Source organism: Lycorma delicatula, chromosome 12 (assembly GCF_047948215.1).
Source record: "Lycorma delicatula isolate Av1 chromosome 12, ASM4794821v1, whole genome shotgun sequence".
Classification (NCBI taxonomy): Eukaryota; Metazoa; Arthropoda; class Insecta; order Hemiptera; family Fulgoridae; genus Lycorma; species Lycorma delicatula.
Window position 1 is genome coordinate 36,889,532 of NC_134466.1, and position 23,183 is coordinate 36,912,714.

The 23,183-nt window shown below is 28.9% G+C and overlaps 1 protein-coding gene and 1 long non-coding RNA gene across 2 annotated transcripts in view; both read left to right on the forward strand.

Moving 5' to 3' along the window:
• LOC142333466 (uncharacterized) overlaps positions 1–20,230 on the forward strand; it is a 169,210-nt gene extending 148,980 nt beyond the window's left edge. Inside the window, exon 3 of the long non-coding RNA XR_012758609.1 lies at positions 20,166–20,230. This is a non-coding gene — a long non-coding RNA (uncharacterized LOC142333466). The remainder of the gene's footprint in view (positions 1–20,165) is intronic.
• A 322-nt stretch (positions 20,231–20,552) lies between these two features.
• On the forward strand, positions 20,553–22,679 carry LOC142332745 (uncharacterized). Its single transcript, XM_075379357.1, has 4 exons — positions 20,553–20,711; positions 20,919–21,021; positions 21,073–21,338; positions 21,684–22,679. The coding sequence occupies exons 1-4, from the start codon at positions 20,553–20,555 to the stop codon at positions 22,677–22,679; spliced, it is 1,524 nt and encodes a 507-aa protein (XP_075235472.1).
• Positions 22,680–23,183: the final 504 nt, after the last annotated feature.

Sequence of the window (23,183 nt, forward strand, 5' to 3'; positions counted from 1 at the left end):
TGCAGATTTTATGTTCTTAATCTGTTTTTATTATTTATTCCGGGTTAGTCTAGTGGTTAAACAAGTCGTCGCAAAATCAACTGATTTTCGAAGTCGAGAGTTCTATAGTTCGAGTCCTTGTATAAGCAGTTAGTTGCTTTTATATGGATAGACCGTGGATACCGGTATTCTTTGGTGGTTGGATTTTCAATTAACCAGATGAGAAAGGATGGCAAACTACCTGTAAAACCTGCCAGGAAAATTCCAAGGAACTGGAATCGCCAATGGTCGGACACGACTAGGGGTAATTTTTTTTTTCTCTTTTTTTATAGATTTCGTAAGAGAGCTACCTATTTTAATGGGTACCATGATTCGACTTCCGGAAAATTTCGACTTATCTTTGCGTTTCACATCCCCCAGACTGCAAAACCACCGTCAGTACAAAAGTTTACATATATATATATATATATATCTTTCACTTTCTTGTGGGCACGATAACTGCCGCAATTTTGAGCCAATCACTTTCAAATTGATACATAAAATATAACGAACCAAAATCTCGGCCGAGTTCGTTAACGGCCAAAATCAGACCATGGGGGTGGAAATAGGGGGATTTTTCGAAAAACAAAAACAAAATATCGCTATAACTTTCTTATTAAGTAAAATATCGAGTTCGTTTAAAGCTCCTATTATTCTTCGGATAAAGGCCTAAAAATTATCTAAGAAAACGTTTTTGATATCACTAACTATTGGCCCAGGGGGTGAAAAAAATGGGGTTTCGAAGACAAAAATATCATACCTCCCTTAATAAGCACAGTATAGAATCGGTTTTAAGTGGCACTTAGTCCTCTAAACATTACCTAAAATTTTTGTCTAAATCAATTTTTGATATAACCAATTCTTACGGCAAGGGATGACCAAAATTTTGCTGGAATTGTAAGAAGAATGGGCTTATCGTATGCTAAACATGTAAAACATGAAAAATTGTTTCAGAGAAACGTTTTAGGTAATGTTTAGAGGACTAACGGCCACTTTAAATCGATTCGATTCTTTGCTTATTAAGGGAGGTATGATTCTTCTGCCTTCGAAACCCCATTTTTTTCCACCCCATGGGCCAATGGTTGGTGATAGTGATAGTGACAGTGATTGGTGATAGTGCAAATTGGCACCAAATTTATTGCAAATTTTATTGGTGTGACAAGGAGCCTTGTCACACTGCACTTTCAATTAATGAGTTTTTGGCAAAGAAAATCATTCCTATAGTTCCTCAATCACCTTATTCACCTGACTTGAGTCCCTGCGACGTTTTCCTGTTCCCGACTTTAAAAAAACATTTTGGAGCAGTAGAAAACATTTTTAAAAAATGTAACCGACCATCTGAAGGATATTCCTTTTTCTGAGTTCAAACACTGCTATGAAGAGTGGGAAAACTATTTGAAGCATTGCGTGGCTTCCCAAGGGAACTATTTCAGAGATGATAGAGTCCATATATAATTGGATTGTAAATAAAAGGTTTTTCTGAACCAGTCTCACTACTTTATTTACAGACCTAATATATATATATATATATATATATATATATATATGTATGTACGGCTTATGTGTGAGAGAAAATTAATCCTGGGTTAAAGTAAAGTAAAGTTAAGTAAAGCTTTTTAACAAGAAAAAGGAAAAAATTATTGAAATTTTTATGGCTAAAATATTTTTCCTATAATTGTATAATTAAGAGAAGTTAAAATTCAAACGAATAGATTTATTTTAATTGGTTAGGGTGTTCTTGCATCACATTTAATCAGATAATACAGCTAAAGATTTCTATAATGGAATATTTTCTTTATTATTTTTTTTTTTTTACTGTTATTCAACACAAGGTTATCATGTAAAACGGAATGTTAGAATGATAAATACACTAATTCTTTTTTATTTGATGAGTTTATATATATATATATATATATATTTACGGAGCTAATAAATAAAACAACGAAAGAAAAAGATAGACTGACATCTCATAAAAAGAGATACCGATTTGTAAATAGGAGGGAGTTAGACATTATGAGGAGATTCTCCCACGCAATGTTGTTAAAAAGTAAATACTTAAGAAGTCTTGTACGTTATATTGTATTCTGTTAAGTGTATAAGAAATATAACAGAAATGTTGCGGATGTTATAGCTTGTCAAACAGTAGTAGTTGTTGTTGTGGAGATTTCGAAAGAATGAAATGAAAAAGGCAACATCCTAGTGCTGTTCTTTTCCTTTTGCTTTTATTATTATTTTTTTTTAATCAATCCAGTCACCTGTATCTCAGCAACAAGAATTGTTGCCTTGCCAACCTGCCTACTTATTAATACGCACAATCTATTCAGAATACATAAGCATAAAGTAGACTGCATTACTATTGTGCAATATTACATCCTGGTGTTTCCAGTAATTGTTAATAATTTATGAAAATTAAAATTATTATTATTTTTAAATAAAAACGTATTTTATATTAAATTGTTTACTTTATGTTAAAAATTATAATATACAGCAATATATTGTACAGTTACTTTTTACTTAATTGTTTGTTATAAGATAAATCAACGGAAAAAAACGTTTTATCACTTAAAAAATGACTCATATTCCGATTTTTTTTAATTTTGTAATATTTTGAGGAATCCAAAAACATTAATAATGTTTAGATGCTTTTTCTCTTTTAATATCGTGTAAATGTTTGGTCATATAATTTCAATTTTTTTATGGTAACTTATTTATTATTAAAATTTTATTAAAACGTTGTAAACTTAAATCAGACCCAACCTTTTTTTATTTTTTTAAATATTGACGGGAAGATGCAGTTTTAAGTTAGACTGTATACTACAGAAAGTTTATTTCAAATTTTATTTTTTTGAAATAAAGATTTTTCTCGATCGTTTTGAAAAATTTAATGAAAGTTGAACGGTGGAATTACAGTATGATATTTTTGAAAATAGAATATTTTTGTCCATTTTGGGGCTCCCAATAATGGATAAAATTATCTTTTAAAAAAATAATCCCAAGGTAGTAGTAATTAAAGTTGTAATTTTCTAGGAATTGGGGAACATTTTTGGCTAATCTTTTTTACTTCCTTGTACAAAGTAAAAAAAGTATTGTGATCGCGAAAAAATTCGGTTTACAGATTTTAACGGAAATATCCATTTTGACATTCCTGAATCCATTTTGACTAGTTTCGGTAGGCCGTTTGTTCGTATACATCTCATATAACTCAAAAAATATTAGCCGTAGAATGTTAAAATTTTGTATTTAGGATTGTTGTAATAACTAGTTGTGCACCTCCCCTTTTGATTGCAATCGACTGGATCAAAAGTGTCCAAAAAAGCTCAAAATCTAAAGAAATTTGGATTTTGGACTGTTTCTTAACTGCACTAATAAGCCTCATTGAGAGCTTTTCAAGGATATATCTTAAATGGTACTTATTTTCATTGGTTCCAGAGTTATAGCCATATTAAATTTTAATTAATGAAATATTTGGATGTTAGGGAGGGAAGGCACATCGGTTCGAATCAGACTTCATCTCTTTTTTTTTTTTAATTTAAATATATTGATTAACCTTACATTGTAAACATTTTTTACGATGAATAATAATTCAATAATAAAAAATTAAAAAATATAATTTTTTAATGAAATAAAATTTTATGTACTTTTCATTTAAAAAATAATGTTTATTAAGAAAAAATGTAAATGCAATTTAATTTAAGTCATGTGTTGTCCACATTAGATTTTTTTTTCAAAGACACTAAAGAATAAGTTAAGATTTTTCCACTTTAAATGCAGTGGGTATTTGCAAAATTAGATTTATATTTGAAATAATTTTTTTGAGAATAAAAAAATATATATTTCGTTCCTACAGCCCGTTGAAGTGGGATGGGCAACAAATTTTTTACACTGGATTGAAAGCGTATCGATGTAGAAAATTTATATTTTGAAAATCCCCATTAACTCCTCTTCTGAAGCAAGATATTCTAATATATCTAAAAAAAAGAAAATATATAAAGTAATTTTTGGAGGAGGGGATAAATCATAAATAATTTTTTTTAGTAATTTGTGATCTTAATTAAAAAAAATTTCAACTTTTATAAGAGAGATATTTTGCGCTTAAATGCTTCAGTAAAGATTTTCAATTTTTATTTTGATCAAAACACCCCCAACCCTTTTTGTAATTTTGCAAAAATTTAATACATTCTTTTCCACCGAAAGTAGTTCCTGTATCCCAAGTTTGAAGGAAATCGGTTATAGTGGTCCAGAGTTATAAGATCAAATACAAGCTGCATACATACGTACATAAGCACTAACGTTTACCTGACTTGGAAGCATTGAAATAAAAAATGTTTTCTTAGATTATTTACAATTTATTTAAATATATTTTTATGTTAATTTTTTATTTAATGTCACTTGAAGATACAAAACTTTAAAAATAGAACAATATTTTTAGTTCTTTTTTTTACCGCTACTACAGCAGCATACATCGATAAACTGCAGCCGGTAAAGCAGAATTTATTTTATTAGAAATAAACTTTATTACAAAGCCGTATTCAGTTAATTTATTTTTCTTATGAAGGATTATAAGAATTCGCTTTGTAAAATATTAATTTTAAATATTAATCATTAAACCAGAAAAAAAAAATACAGAGGAAGTCGATTAAATCCATCAAGTTAAACTGAATAAGATCCGGTGTTCTAAACTTGAATTAAAAAGGAGTTTTAAATTGCATCCAAAAGGAACAACCTTTTTTTTTCTTCTAATTAAGATTAAATTCTAAGAATTATTACGATAAATGTACAAAAATATCGTGATATAGTCTACACTTTGATCTTAGCCAAGAGGCCGAGAAGCCATCGTGATATAGTGTACATAAATAATCAGTTTTCTTAAGAAAATTGTCTACTTTTGTTTTAAAAGAATTTACAATTCCGTGGAACCCGAGTCCGGTTTGACATTTTTTATACGTTACAAAACTTCATTATCACCACCAATAATTGTACATGATTATTTATAATTACAGTATATTACCTGTTATTACTTGGAAGAAATAATTTAAAAATATATACAGGTAATTTTGGTGGAAAGGGGAATAATTTGGGAACTGATTCTAGAGCTTTAAATAAGAAAATAACGAAAAATAACAGCTTGAAAATAATGTTCGAAAAAGCATTGTTATCGAGTTACGGCTAACAAAAAATTTCGCCCGGATTTCAGTTCCTTCGTTGAAATGAAATCATATTAAGATTTTTAAGTCGTTCTATAAGGTGGTAAACTTTGTTTTCTTATGTTTTTTGATCTTGAAAATCGAATAAAACAGGTCCTAGAACTGCATCACCCGAAGTTATATTTTATCCACTTTTTTTTCACCCCAATGGTTTTCACCCTAAATTTTTCAAAAACTACTGCAGATACGGTTCTGGAATTTATTTTTTGATTTTGCAGGTCAAAAACCATAAAAATTCATTAATTAACGTTCTAAAAATTTAAGTATGATCTTATTTCACCGGGTTAGCTGAAATCCGAGCGAAATCTTTCACTACGTAACTCGCAAACGAAGAATTTTAGAATATGATTATGTTTATATGAGCTTTTTCTATTATTCTCAGAAGTAGAAAAACAATCCTGTGTTTTTGTTTTGACGTACATTAAATTTATTAAATGGGTAGGTAATAAACACATAAAACTTTTAAACAAAACTTGTAGAGAATTTAATTCTGAACCAAATCGTTTAAGATAAGGTGAGTAAAACAAAGAAAAGATAGAAAAATTCAAATTTTATATTGAAACCGTACACTAGACCAAAGTGTATTATACGTACCAGTTTATAATAAACGCTCAAAAATGAACCAGCCATTTTCAACATATTTCTTGGCACGTTTTTGTTGCTCTTTTTAGTTCTTCAGGGCTGTCTTTAAGTTGCTCAGCCGCATCCGTAATGCGGACAATTTAAATCCTCATGAGAATGTATTTTGTTTTGTACATAATGTTTTTCATCCATCCTCAGGCGCAAAAATCTAAAAGTGTTAGATCAAGCGATCTTGGTGGCTTCCATTTCACGAGTAGAATAGGTTATGAAAATTCCGAGAGAATTTCATGATACATTCTATGTGCAGCCAAATATTCTTTCAAATTAATCTTTTTTGATCAACAGGATTTCGAGATAGGTGAAAACTGTTTGGAAGTATGTTGAGTAATCCCCATCACTAAATCCGGTAAATTTAACTTTGGAACTTTAGATATCCTAATAATTATTTCATCGTACTAAAGCTCAATTTTCTACGACCACTGTACAAAAAAAAAATAAAAAATAAAAATGGCGAAATTACACCTTCCCTTATTTAATTTTTTTTTAATTTAATTCATCAATGCCGCATAAACAGAAATTTTTTGTCATTTTTTAAGAATTTGTGTTGACCCAGTTCGAAGACATGTCAACCAACACATACATCTTCCGGAAATATCTATAACTGTTTTTTTTTTTTTTTTTTTGGACTAATGTGGTCTTCAGCCTGGAAATTTAAAAAAAAATCTTAATTTTGGTCAAATGATATACTTCCTTTTAGGCAGAGCTTTCATAAGAAAGCTACTTTTTGTAATGTGTACCATGATTCGACTACCGGGAAATTTCGACATATCTTCGCGTTTAACATCTCCCAGACCCCAAAATCACCGTAAGTTCAAAAGTTTATATATATATATGTATTTCACTTTCTTGTTGACAAGATAACTGCCGTAATTTTGCGCCAATCACTTTGAAATCGATATATAAAATATAACAAACCAAAATCTCAGTCGAGATTGTTAATGGGCAAAATCGGATTATGGGGTGGAAATGGGGGGCTTTTTGAAAAAACAAAATATTGTTAAACTTTCTTACTAAGTAAAGTATTGAGTTTGTTTAAAGTTCCTACTATTCTTTGGATAAGGACCTAAAACTTATCTAAGTAAAGTTTTTTGACATCACCAACCATTGGCCCAGATAGTGGATAAAATTGGGTTTCGAAGACAACAAAAAATCATACCTCACTTAATAGGCACAGTATCGAATCGGTTTAAAGTGGTCGTAAGCACCTCTAAACATTATCTAATGATTTTGTGTGAAACAATTTTTGATATGACCAACCCTTACAGCAAGGGTGATTTTGCTGGAATTGTAAGAAGATGGGGTTTGTCGTATGCTAAAGATGTGAAACTTTTTTTCACATGCAAACACTGTCGTATTGAGTAAATTAGAAGTTTCTCTTAACTTTAATGTGGAAATTTTTTTTATCCCCTACTTAGCACTGGTGAAATCTATCTTCGCCTTCCGGCGTACCGAAAGGGATTTTTTATTAATTAAAATTAGTTTGTGTATATTAATTTATATTAAGATTTCTCCGCTAGATTTGTGATTCTAATAAAAAAAAAACACCCATCGGATCACGTATGCGATGTAGGCAATTTATTAATTTTTTTTTTTTAACCATTGATGACTTGTCTTGATTTTTAGATTGGGTCAAAATCGTGCCAGTAAGGCATTTAGCGAACAATTTAATATATATAAAACCGTTTTAGAAGAAGAGGAGGAAGTATAGTCTGTTACACGAGTCATTTCACATGGAGTTCAAAAACGGTTCATTACATGTTATAGTTGTTGGTGTGTTGGTCGACCTGGCGGAACGGTCAGCGGCTTGTTCTAACCGACAAATCAAGAATCAAGTAAACGAACGGCCTTCAGGCATTAAATGGACTATATAACATCTAATATTTTTTTTTTAGGATAAAATGAAGAAAAAAAGGATAAAAAAGTAATGAAGGAAATCGTCGAATGAATTGGTTAGATAAATGATAGAGAGAATAAAAAAAAAGTAGAAATTACGAAAAAATGTATTATGTTGAAAAGATTTGACTTATGTTACAATATGGAATATTATAATCTAACCTAAATTAAGATATCAGAATTGTGTGTAATATGATCCGTTTGGCCCCCACGTAATATCTTAACATAAACGCTCACGTAATTACTTATATATTATAACATGGCAATCAAATAAAAACTGTTCAAAATGACGAAATGATGAACAAGAATTGTATATTTGAAAACAAAATTTAATACGGTAAATAATAATAGTAATATCTTTCTTTTTTTTACCAACTACAAGTTATGTATAAGTACACTGTTTTTTTGTTTTGTTTTTTAAATATTTTTCTGTATGTAAATATATATTAAAAAAAACTTGTATAATTCTTTAATTTACATCATTTCCGTGTGTAAATTTAGGTTACTCAAATATTAAAAACTTTTATCACACATAAATAAATAAAATTAAAGAGAACAGGCCTACAGATATCCTTTGAAATATCATAAATAATGCTCAACGTAAAAAATTACCCTGAAAAGAAAATTTGCACTGAATACGGAAATCTTAAATTGGTGTCTAGTTTGAAATATTTCGTTGTCCAGCTGGTATCTGTTTTAAAATGGGCATATTTGGACTTTTTCTATGCCTCCGAAATATCAGCAGGAATGATTACTTCGTTATGCACCAATTGAAAAAGGTATATTAAAATTGTATTAAACAAAACGTAAAAAAAATTGCAAAAATATCCATTTTTAGTTCCTTATACGATTTAAAGGATTGCAATCGCGAACAATTTCGGTTATCAGATTTCAACGGAAACAACCATTTTGACCATCCCTGAATCCATTTTAACTAGTTTCGGCGTGACGTCTATACGTACGTATGTATCTCGCATAACTCAAAAACGATAAACCGTGGGATGTTGAAATTTTTGATTTAGTACTGTTGTAACATCTAGTTGTGCACCCCCCCATTTGATTGCAATCGACTGAATTAAAAGTGTCAAAAACGCCCAATTGGATTTTGTACTTTTTCTTAACTGTAGTAATAAGCCCTCAGTGAGAGCTTTTCAACGATATATCAAATTAGTACTTCATTGGTTCCAGAGTTATAGCCAAATAAAATTTTAATTAATAAAATATTTGGATCTTACATCAAGAAGGCATATCGGTTCGAATCCGACTTCTTTAATTTAACTTTTTTTTATTTAAATATGTTGATTTATTAATAATTATTAACCTCCGATTGTAAAAAATTGTTTCGATAAATAATAATCCAATAACAATTAAAAAATAAATATGAAAAAGTATCAGAAGTTATTAATGAAATAAAATTTTATGTACTTTTCATTTTAAATAAATATGTATATGTAATTTAATAGGCGTACAAGGAACTAATGTGGTGTCCACATCAAATTATATTTTCTACTATTTCCGTAGGTAACTTGAAAACTGTTCATTTTACCGAAAGAAACGAGTAAGTAAAAAGTTTTGTTATTAAATTTTACATACAATATCATCAGTTGCAAATCGAAAGATACGTTATTGTTGATGCAAAAATAGCAATAACTGTCAAAAAAAAGGAAAAAAAAGATTTTTTGGAAATTTTTTCTGAGTACTTATATTACTCATAGGACCTTCAGATTTTGCCTCAAACGACTTTTTGATACCATAAAGCAACATGCCAAATTTTAACAAGATCGGTCGTACAGTTTTCGCACAATAATTTTACAATCCAAATTTTTAAAAGAATGTAATTTTTCAAATTGTGTAAAGCCTGAAATAAAGTTTCTAACTATTGAAAATTTAATCACTTACAAAAGAGCACTCAACTTTCAATTGCATTTTGAAAAATTTAAATCGGCTAATTTAGGAGAGCCTAGGGAATTTTCCCGTTTTCATATTTCTAATAAGGAGATCAAAGTTATTAGATTTTTATTTTAAGTAAACATAAAATGCTTAAATATTATTATATTTTAATTTTTAATTTATCAAATCAATTGTAAAAAACAAAATTTAAATCGATTTCTATATACTGTTTTTAAATTTCTAGTGAAATTTTATTAAGTGATAAGAGGGCGTAGGATTTACTTCGTGCATTTTTTTACCGACTCCAAAGAAAAGTACGGCATATTCTCTATCGCATTATGGGATTGGGGGTTTGGAAATAAAATTTCTTTACGTTTTGAGATATGAGAAGTACAAAAAAACCATTAAGGTTTAAAAATTTATGGCTCGAAAATTTCCAAAACAACTTAATCAATTTCATCTAAATTTCTTTATGCTGATGTAAAATACCTGAATTTGTGAATCTGAAAATTTGATGAAAATTGGTTTAATCGTTCTTGAGTTACGCTCAACCGAGCCAAATAATTTGAAAATTTTGTGGCTCGAAAATCTTAAAACTACTCCATCAATTTCATTGAAATTTAAATATGCTGCAGTAGGTATCTGAAGTTGTGCATGCGAAAAGTTTATGAAGATTGGGTGATCGTTCTTGAGTTACGTTTAATTTAAGATCGACAACAGACAGTGTAACTTCAATTTGAGGTTATTTTGACTGTGTAATGGTATATACGCGCTTCTGTAGTGAGTCACAGTGGTGAATAATTTGAAACTCAATGCTTGTGTGTAGGATTTATTCGTTAATCGAACGTATGTGATGAGTTTATACTCTAAAAATCAGTCCGTCTCTTACTGCGAAATAATTAAGGCTTCGGAAACGAAAAGTCAAATGTCTTTTCTGTTTTGGGTTGATTTCAGATTTTTTTAACAACTTAGTATAAAAGAATGCAACTGTTATTTTAAGTAAGGGCTTAAAAGTTTAAAAAATTAGAATTTCACGCATAGAAATATGTTTAGCTTAATTTTATGCTTAACAATTAAACTTGTTTCGATATATTAAGTAAAATATTACAAATAATTATTTTGGGTACGGTCCTTGTTGGATTGGGTGCCAAAATTTAAAAGTTAGAACTTTTGTAGACGAATATTTTTTCTCAGTTTTATGAAATTTTAGTAATCTTCAGCTAGTACGTGTTTTTTTTAATATTTTTTATTAATTAATTTTAAGCGAAATTCAGTACGTAGTAAAATAGATATAAAAATTAAGTATGGCGTTACTACTAGTTACCGATATAATTTATTATTTTTTAATAAAGAAAATATACTTCACTAAATTAGGATTAACTAGGGGCGTAGCAATGAAGGGCGAGGGGAAGTTAGAGAGAAAATTAAGAGAGCATAGCCAAGATATGATAACATGTCGTGACAGAAGGTAACATAGCGACGTGACATAGCGTGACCATCGCACCAACTGTCCTCTCCACTCACCAACCTTCCCCGCCCTTAACAGTCACCTCGCACCGTGCCGTGTCTCATCCAACATGTATAACTTCTACCTATTATATATAGTTAAGTTGCTCTCGTACTCTCTATCTAGCCCGGCCGGCCACCCTCACCGGAATACTACGACCATCTTTATACCATACATTCGTCTTTCTTGTCTAGTTTTATTCAGTACTATTCTGTGTCCGTGAAGAGGCGTGTACGACGTATATTTCATACCTTTATTTCTTATTACTTATATTCTACAGTCAGGTTCAAAGAGAGTTCAGATTGCTCTAGATCTATGAAACTAACAAGGACGTGTCGTGAAATACAGTCTCTACTAAAAGTTAAACCTTTGCATTTCTAACTAACTTTTACCGTTATATCTTCTCTTATTTATAACTGTTATACATCCGTATTAACTAAATTATAAATTAAGTTTTTGAAAATTGATTTTCTTTTAAACCAAAAAAAGGTTTTTTGTTTCTATTTCTTACACGTAATATTTATAATCTTATCCGGTAAAATATATAATATTTTATGGATTATATTTTTTTTGTGTGTCTACTAAGAAAATAAAAATGTAGATGTTATTAGAAAATTTTTAAAATCTCTGAAAAGCTTATAAAAAATATTGTAATACGTTTTTTTGTAATTGTAAAATAAAAAATCTGATATGGACACCATATGACTTCCTTGTACGCTTATTAAATTACATATACATATATTTTTTTTTTTTAAATGAAAGGTATTAATAACTTTTGATATTTTTCCATTTTTTTTATTTTTTTATTGTTATTATTGAATTATTATTTATAGTATTTTCTTTTTACAACCAGAGGTTAATAATTATTAATAAATCAATATATTTAAATTAAAAAAAAAAAAAAAAAAAATATATATATATATATATGTACATGAAGTCAGATTTGAACTGATATGCCTTCCCCTTGCAAGATCAAATATTTCATTAATTAAAATTTAATTTGATTATAACTCTGGAACCAATGAAAATAAGTACCACTTTTGATAGATCGTTGAAAAACTCTCATTGAGGGCTTTAAGTCCAAAATTTAATTTTTTTTTGGATTTTAGGCTTTTTTGGACACTTTTCGTCCAGTCAATTGCAATAAAAAGAAAAGGTGCACAACTTTATGTTAGAACAGTCCTAAATCAAAAATTTCAACATCCTACGACTAATCGTTTTTGAGTTATGCGAGATACATACGTACAGACGTCATGCCGAAACTAGTCAAAATAGATTCAGGGATGGTCAGAATGGATATTTCTATTAAAATTTGGGAACCAAATTTTCCTTTACTTCGTACGAGGAAGTAAAAATGCCAAAATATAATTTTATTAATTATATAATTTATTTGTATGAGTACAGCACATATTACTAAGGAAAATGAGCGTACAATTTATTAATTATTTAAATATCTATAAAAAAATACAAATCCTTCCATTTATAATATTGCAATTTATTTATTCATTCCAAATGTGTCCACACAAAGAATCCTTAACCGTTTGATTTTATAAATCATTTTTCATTTTCTCTTTTTTCTGCGGTATTTTAAATTACTAATAAACTATACAATGTATTTTTTAAAAAAAGAGATCCGATTTCAAACAGATATATTTCTTAATAAAAATGTGTTAGAATTACAAAAAAAACTACATGTTATTCAAAAATGTTTAAAATTTCATTTACCACATTATAAATACTTTATATGCCTTCCATCGGTGTTGGATAACATCAAAACGACAGCTAAATTCTTCCGATACGCGTTGTAGACAGTTTTCTTTTACAGAAATTATTGAAGCTGTGATCCTGGTTTTTAGGTCATCAAAACTGCAGGTAATGCGCGAATATATATTCCCACAAGAAAAAATGTTACAAGTGTAATGTCTGTGGATCTCGGAGTACAATTGGGTAGTGCCAAGCCTCGAGTTTCAGTCGTTCTATCCAGCGTCGAAGTGATGTTTCATTTAGAAACCGACGAACACAGAGGAATAGGATTCCATCTTGCTGAAAAATGAATTTTTCATCTTAATTTAGTTTTGGTAAAAGCCAGTCCTGCAGCATATCTATATAAAATTGATTTATTGCTGTTTCCTTCAAAAAAGAGAAGATTAACGAAACCACAAAAAAGAACAGTAACTTTTGGTGAATTTCGCTCCTGTCATAAAATCTCGTGCGGATTCTTAAAACTCCAATTATGCGAATATTGTTATGGAAACTTTTCCGCTTAAATGAAATGTTGCTTTATCACTAAAAATTAATCGCGGTATCATCATCCACATTGACTAATAGCATATCACAAAAATGTTTACGTTTTATTTTATCACTTACACGAATTGTTTGTACCGGTTATAATCGGTACGGCCTGAAGTACAAGAGTCGTCTTAAAACAAAATAAATAAGTAAAACTTTGTTATAACAAGAATCAAGGGGACGATCAAATATGTTCATTACAGCCGAGTTCTCGGTACTTCCGAGTTGCCATCTCGTAACCGTAAATTTTTACTCCGCCATTATGTATTATAATACAAAAAAATATACTGTATACCTAAGAAGAAGTTGTTTTAAAATAAAATATCGATGTGTTTTTTATTATAGACTAACAAATAAAATTTAGATGTAATACAATTTTTTTAACCTAAATATTTAAAACTGGACCACTGATAGGTATATTTTCACTTTAAACCATCATAAAAGGGCGCTGTCTAAATCGTCTTTCTCATATGAGTTTGTTTGGGTGCGTGTGATTTCTTTCAAAAGCACTTGTAATTTTCTCGCGACTCTTCCATACTGTTAAAACTTTGGATGAAGAAAGTCCATGTTTTTTTCAAACATACGAATTTGATAGGCCTCGTTCCAGTTCTTGGATAATTTAGTTTTAATCACTCACGGATAGTTGTTTTCTTTTAACGCCCGACATCGTTGATTACAAATGAACCGGAGTTACACTTTTTTTAAAAATACACTGTACGGTTTTTTCAACAAGAAACACTAAAATGAAAATGCATCCATTCACTGACGCGACTGAGAATTATTGAATCTGGCTACTGGGTATCCGATCGATTTTTTAACGCAGTACTGTTTGTTTAACTGATTCTGCAGTACAGTATTGTATTTTTTAACTGAAAATTATGATACTGAATTTACCAGAGGGGATAGGACAGGTAAAATATCTTTAACTACGCACCTCTTCATACTTACACTTAAATCGTTTAAAATGTGTTATAGAGTTCGATGAACCCGTTTGGGCGGTTTTGACGGACCGTTGTTCGGCCCCAGTCTTTCCTACAATTTTTCAAACAGAAAAACCCGAGTAATTAAAATAACTACCAGCCTTTGTAATACTGTAATGAAACTCGTACTGTACAACGTCCTGTTACAAACCGTTTAGACCTGACCTGACCTGAACCAGCCTAAGATAAAATGTCACAATCTTTAGTATAAATCGTAAATGTATATTTATTAAATGAAGAAAGTCTATGATGCGTCGATGCCTCGTTAAAAACAACTTAATTTGTCATTAATGACATAGAAAACCAAACAAATCCCGGAAGTTTGGTCGTTAAAACCAGTGACGTTCGTTATTCACGGGTTGCTCTGTAGTTATATGAGGGATCACAACTCAACCAGCGCAACGAGTGAATTTTTTGAGGTTCCCTGAAAAGCCTCTACAGTTCGTTGTACATGTTCGCCGTTGACTCTTCTCGTTATATGAACACTTCGATTCTTTCAAAAAAGAATTTTTATTTTCTGCTAAATATTTACACCAAAATTATCCAATTTAGTGTCTCAGAAGTATACGTGGTGTGATAAAAATAAATAACAAGAATTTTTATTTTTACTGAAAAGAATTTTCTTATTGTGATATTGTGTCATTCAAAGTAATCTCCGAGAGATGCAGTATACTTAAATCATCGTTTCTTCTGACTGTCAAAACATTTTTGAAAAGCATTTGATTTCCCTGGTTATAGCTGTATTGCTGTTATATATCGGCTGAAACTATAAAAGGAGAATATAGCGATCGGTCCAAAATTATGATGTTGTTTTTTTACGAATGTCATTGCTTCACGATCGTCGAGTCAAAAAAAAAAAATCCGGAAAATATATATTGGCCCTATTTTGATTAATATCTCCGGATTTGTTCAAAAAATTTCAAGATGTATGACACTGGTGCTTTAAACGATGGGAAAAAATAAAAACAGAAGAGGGTAGTTTTCGCCATTTTGAACTGTTAATTTTTTTAACGATATTGTTACATGAAAAAAGTTATCTTAAGTTTCTTTTTTGGGATGGGAGTAATTTATGATGAAATTTTATTGTAAAATAATCATTATTTATTTTAATAAACCAAAAAAGGTTAAAAAAATGTAAAAGAATCTGTATTTTTTATTTTTCTTCTGCTCTTTCACCTCCAAAATTACCTTCCAAGAATTTTTTTTTATTTTTATACGTTTACTACATTAACTGGAACAAAATTTAAAAAAGATTACACTGAAAAATGTACAACCAATAAAAATGTATCAATGATTTTTTTTGGGGGAGTTAAATTATGATGAAATTTTATTGTAATATTATTATTAAAAGTTTAAATAAAAAAAAAAAAGTTTTTGAATTCAAAAAACAATACTTTTAAACTTTGACCAGTTCTCTCACCCGAAAGTATTTTTTGGGTCAGGTACGCCTAAGAAGACTACTACTGTATGCCTAACTACACAGTTGTAGTTAGAAGACACTGACACACTACTGTATGCCTAAGAAGACATACTACTGTATGAACTACTGTGCCTATCTTTGCCCTACTGTATGCCTAAGAAGACAATAAAATATCGATTTAAATGTGAACAATAAATAAAAAGAGAGCTGTTATAATTTCTTTTTTAAAAGTGGGAATTTTTGGGAAAATTAAAAAAAGTGGTAAAATAAGTATGCACACATGTACACTTTATACGAATATAAATTGGGGTTGTTTTCACAATTTTGAGAAAAATTGATCCCTAAAAAACTATCTATCTCATCTTCTGGAGATAATGAGCTCAAAATTTTACCATGCCCCATATAAAAGAATCTCTGTAAAACATTTCATCAAAATCAGGTTTTCCAGCCAAAGATTACTAAGCTTCAAACATGCTATCGCACATACATACTACGTATGAACATTATCCCTCCACTTTTTTTTGTTTTTTGGGGTTCCTTTATCATGAAACATTGAGAAATGAAAAAAAAACATTACCCAACTTTTTGACTGATTACCACACTTTCCAACTTGTAAGAGAGCTCTAAAGCTATGATGCCAGGAAAGTTTTATATATATATATATACTCACACACTCCACTTTTGGCTTTTAGATGATCTCATCAGGCAAGGAGGCATCATGGTACCCACTTTATTTTCCATACAGGATGTCCTGGAAGGTGTTGCCAAACTTAAGGGCCTGAATAAAACAAAGACTTTAATAAAAAAAATGTATAGTTTCCATTTTCCAAGTCAGTTCAAAATTAATAAGTTTTTAATATGCTTTATAATTGGTGCCTATTTCTAAAAATATATTTTCCAAATTTTTTTTAATTTAAAATTATGTAAAATGTTAATAAATTCCCTTCTTCAATTTTTATAAGGATCGATTATACCTATCTTAATGTCAGTTTTGAAAAGATTCATTAGTTTTCTGATCATCAGTTAAATAAATAAAAGATACAGAGATTTTTTTTAATTATTGGTCTTCTTAGATATTTGACTTGTATCTTTGTTCAACAAACTTAAAAATTATCTTTTTATATAGTTATTATTTTTATTATTTCAAAACTTAATAGTAACAGTGCAATTCCGATGCAGATTGTATGTCTTATTTATTTATAATGAATTTAACCTTAATAAAATATCTTATAAAATAATTTTGTAGTTGTAATAGTAATAATAAGTAATATTTACTTTTTAAAATAAAAATAAGAAAAATTTTGCAAGCATTCACAAAAATTACAAGGTTAAATTATATTTCTATTTTAAATTAATTAAGATCAATACATTTATTTTAATGTATTATTTATATTTCAATTATAATGAAAACAGTATTATATAAGAATTTATTATATATAATATAAAAAAGTTGGCATGGTATGACTTTTCTGGCTACACCAGTCAAGTCATACAGTACCTTGCACAAATTTTTCATTGCAATACTGGAATGAAATGATTCTAACTTTTACTTTTATAATAAAAGAATTTCATCATTTCAACATGAATAAAAAAAATTTTTTGGTGTGCAAAATTTTTAATGTTCTCAGTAAGACGTAATGATTAAATATAAAATTAAAAGTTTACACTTATACATTTATACACTTGTAATTTAACAAAAATAAAATATATACAAACACAACATTTTTTTGAAATTGCTTTTCATTTTGGGTCCAAAGTATAATATAGGTGCCAAAAGCTACTTTAATTTTAATAGTCCTTTAAGCAATGAAAAAAAAACAATTTAAGAAAATTATAAAAACCAGAAATATAAGAGAAAAGGTAATACGTTTAGGAAGAAGATCCAAGCTTGTTAAGTTTTCAGAAAGGAATCAGATAGAGTAGCAGTAAAAAGTGGTCACAAGAAAGGAAGGAAAGAACATAGTATGAAAATGAAGGAGGAAATTAGCCAGGAATAAACTATTAAACGTGGTTCTTTAGTCGCCGGTGACAAAAAACAAAGAACTAAAGCCAAGAACCAAAAACATGATATATATTTATATTTTTTAGAGATGGGGAATTAATTTGAAGAAAGATTTTTCTAAAAATACCCAAATTTAGCTTAGCAAATTTGCTTTAAGCAAAAAAAGCTTAGCAAATTTGCTCAAATAAAGATCTTTCTAAATCTAATATTTCCTTCAATAAAGGCTAACATAAGAAAAAAAATTTTCTAAAAACTCTTAAAACTTTTCTACAATTATAAACCCCAGAACTGGAAATGCAGAAAAGTTTTTTGATAAAACGTTCGATTTACAGAAAATTTTATTTATGCTAATTTTTTAAACTTAAACTATATGTGAATATTTTTAGAAAAAATTTTTTTTAAATTTATTTCCCACCTCAAAAAAAACTCTTTTAATTTTTTATTATCGATTGCTGAGAAAGTTATGTAATACTTTGCCAGCCTTTTTCTTTTTAATTTTAACATTATATTTTGATATATTAAAATTATTATTATTATCTTTAATGAATTCTCACCAATTTCCATTATTATATTTATTACAGGTTGTATTGTGTACAGTATACCAGAAGAACAGTGTGATCAACTTAAAAGAGGTCCCATTACTTAGTTTAATCTGTAAATAATAGTTTATTGGCAAAAACTTATATAAAAATTTATAAAAGGTGTTGAAATTATTTCAATCCGCTTCTATGCACTTGTCAAAACATTTGACCAAGTTCCTGACTACTCTTGTTAGCAGTACCCTTTCTATTTCTTGGATAGCACTGGTAATGTGGTAATGTTTATCTTCAATTATGGCAAGTGGCACTGTCCTGTTGCAACCAAAAGTCACGCTCATCTTCTTGCAGTAAAGCTATGAACTGTTGGCTAATTTCTTGGTAAACGGCAGCATCCACAGTTTTTTCAAGAAAACAATGGCTCTATTATTTATTCATCACCTTGAAACCACACACTATTAACATACCCACCAAGGTGAAGCCATCCTTCATCTGTGAAAAACTCTTGATCTAAAATGCCACTGTTACTTCTAATGAAGCTCTTGAACTATTGACATTAGTGAACCTTTTAGCATAATCAGTATTAATTAGCTTATGGAAAACCAGTGTTCAATACGGTTAACATTTCAGCATTCTCCACACTGCAGTGTGGACCGAACCTAGTAAAATTTGTTTTTTTTGGCTTAGTCTCCATGAAGATTTCTGAGCAGATTTTGTAACTGCTGCTTTAATGACCTTTACAACCTGTGTCAAAAGTGACTTTTGTTAGGCACGTTTCTGGTCTAACACCGACCCTGTTTCACAGAATTTTTTAACTAACTTCTGAATAACACTTTTCACTAGTGCTTCCATTTCAAATTTCTCCATGAACTTTTGCCGACCCACAATATAAGAATATAAGATTTCATTTCTAAATAAGTCTCCATCACAAATACACATTCTTCAACAGTTAACTGCATTTATAATAAACAGCACACGATTATGCAACTTTATTCAAAAGCCAGTACCGACATATGATGGCATTATTCAAAAGTGCAGGCAATAAACAGTCCTCCCCACTCCAGGAGCTTCATTCATATGAATATCTTCCACTTTACTTTAGTCATCTCGCCACAATATATTCATTTTAACAAAAATATGCATTTAGAATAAACTATTGTGTGATGGGACATCTTTTAAGTTGAATACTGTATTTTACTTCCTTCATTAATTGAATTAAAAATAATTTATATTATTGGTAATAATGGAACAGGTACAAAATCATCAGACTGCATAATATTTCAAATCCATTTTATTAATTTTGGTTACATATCAGCTGTTTAGTAACCAGTTTGTACAAATAAAAGTTATTATCTTCTTAATAAAAGGTTTTGAATTTTATTTAATAAAATATAATTCGATAAAACTAATATTTGCAGAGGTATTAGTGATTAAAATATTTAAATGGCCATTATTTTTGAATTTTCAAAAGTTTCAAACTTATTTATTTTATAGATGTTAGGTACATATATAATAAATTTTATTAAAATATCTCAATCCTTTCTTAAAATATTTTTACTTAAAAAACATAAAATGAGGACAGAAGAAAAATGAAGCAACACAGGCCAGTTGTCATCATGAATATATTTGGTTTATTTTGGCACCTTGAAACATCCTTAGCTAACACTTCTCAGGACACTATGATAAATCCCGAGATAGTCTGTATTTTTTTTGTAATATTTGGTCAAAGTCTACTTGTTTGACCTATGTAAAAAGTAATAATTCTTTTTTTTTGTTTGTTTCAGAAAATTATTTGTGAAGAACGACATATAAATAAATTTTAGAAGAAGTTTCAAAAAATATATTTAAATATATGTACTTTGAAGTTTGATTAAAAAAAAAATAAAAAATTATACATCATAGTCAAGATATAATGTAATATAATTTTATAATGATTATCATGACAATGATAATGATTATGATGATGATGATGTTAATTAACTGCGATTATCATAATAACAAATTATTAATGTTTGAAAGTAATGTAATTATTGACTTAAAACGAAGATAATTTATAAGAAGTAATGTAAATGAATGGAAATTATTAATGATAACAATAATAATAATAATTAATTAATTAAACAAAATTATGTATTATATGGAAATTGTAATAATCATAAAATTTAACAGTAATGGATATCTCTGACTCATTTCGAGCTGAAGATATTACAAAAACTGATTTATTCGATTTTGTTGTAAATAATGATACCACTACAGATAATATAACAAATACATTACCACATTTTGGTCGGTCGTTGAAATCATTTGGAATTTATTTGGAATCCTCTCCGGCAGCTACGACTACATCTACATCACATGAAGATAATGATAATAATAATAATAATAGCAATAGTTCTAATAATAATAATAATAATAATAATACGACAGAAGAATGTGATAAATTAATAAATATTGAAAGTAATCGTAAAGAGAAAAATAATAATAATTTATTAATATCAAATGGTGCTGTACAATATATGGATACGACATCATACTGGATGACTGGTCCATCATCAGTATCGTCATGTAAAGACGATTCTGTTGTTAGGTGGGAGCATTCGATGTTAGAAGATTTAAATTGTTGGACTGGTCCAGATAATTGTTCAAGTTCTTCTGCATCGACAACGACTACAAAACAATTAGTATGTACAGGTGTTGGAGACGGTACTGATAATAATAATACAGATGGTGCCATTTATACGCTTACTGTACTTAATGGTACAGATCAAAATTCAACATGGTACAGATTACCAGATACGGTTATACATCATGAAAATGATGATTCAAATCATCATAATTCAACAATACAACAAAATACGGCACCATCATCGATTGATTTCGATTCGTTGTTAAATAATATTATACCGAGTTCATTACAACAAACAAATCTTAGTTCCTTTCCTTCAACATATTGTACAGTAAATATACAAGAAAATATTCCTTCATCAAGAAATAATTTAGAAAGTAATAATAATAGTAGTAGTAGTAATAATAATAATAATAATAATAATAATAATAATAATAATAATAGTCCTAATGAAAATAGTACAACTGAAGTAACATCACCTATAAAAACAGAATTTTTATACGAAGATAATTTTCCTGATCGAAAAAATGTTGTAGTAACAGCAAAGCTTCCTTTTAATAACAGTAATAGTAATAGTAGTAGTAATAATAATAATAATATTAATAATAGTAATCATAACAATAATAATAGTAGTACATCGACAGAAAATAGTAATTCAGAATGGAAATTAACGGAGACATCACCAATGACTTCGTCATCAACTGATTCTAGGGTTAATTCATTATTAAGGAGTGCTTTGCAAGGTAAATCTAATTCATTTATTTCACGATATAATGGTGCTAATACACATCCTATACACACTCACTCAGTCGTTTCAATAAAACCTGAAAAATTAGAAAATTCACCATCGATATCATCATGTAAAGATACTACTACTTCTGGTACACCAAGTTCTAATTCTGGATTTACTGAACTCGATGATAGTATGAAAACACAATCACCATTAATGGCTGTTTCATTAGAAGGTGGTACTGTTGTTATGTTTGATGGCAGTACCGGTTCCGGATCGATGATTGTCGATTCAGATAATCCAAGTTCTGCACAAAGTATGGATGATATATTTTTATCGCATTTAGATACTGTAACTTATGCTGAAGATTATGAAAAGTTAAAAAGTATAGAAAATGAAGTGGCAAAATCGGTTGAACAATATTGTACAAATCCATATTTAACACCAAGTCATATATCAACTGATATTACAAGAATACCATCGATACCGCATCATTTAGATCATACAGTATTAAATGCTATACCATCGACTACATCATCATCATCATCGTCATCATCATCATCAAAACCCGGTTCAAAAAAATATTCAAAAAGGTTAACCGGTTCAAATAAAACAGCTACTGGTGGACATAATCATCAACTTCATCAAACAACAACAAGTGGTGGTGGAAACAATTCATCGACTGGTAGTGGAATACGTAAAGAAAGATCTCTTCATTATTGTACTATTTGCCATAAAGGTTTTAAAGATAAATATTCTGTTAATGTACATGTAAGAACGCATACCGGAGAAAAACCATTTACGTGTACATTTTGTGGTAAAAATTTCCGACAAAAAGCACATCTCGCCAAACACCATCATACTCATTCTGTACAAAAAAATACTACATCAAATGTGAGCGGTAATTCTTCATCAAAACCACAAAATACTAAACATCGGTAGCTTACTTTACATTAATAATAATCATTAAACTTATATAGATATATATTTTTTTTAATTTAAGTAATAGTTTTTATTTTTAGATAAGTATATATTATTATCAAATAAAATTATTCCTCATTGAAGTGCTGTGAATATAGATTTTTTTAAAAATAAAATTCATTAAAAAAAATATGTGACATGAAATTAATATTATAATAATATTATTATATATAATACTACATTGTAAATTACCATACAATCATCATAGTTACAAAGTAAAACTAGTATATGTAGTATATATATACATGTATACTTACATTATATTATCAATAATCAGAACAATAAGTTATTCTGATAATTTTACAATATTTATTTCAGTATTTCTTATAGTCATAACACTTATAAATGAAATGTATAAGAGATATCGTTTAGTATGAATTGTTTTTTCTTAGAGTAACAATGTTCACTACATAACTGGTATGTACTGAAAAACAGAGCTGATTATTACCAACATATAAATAAGCT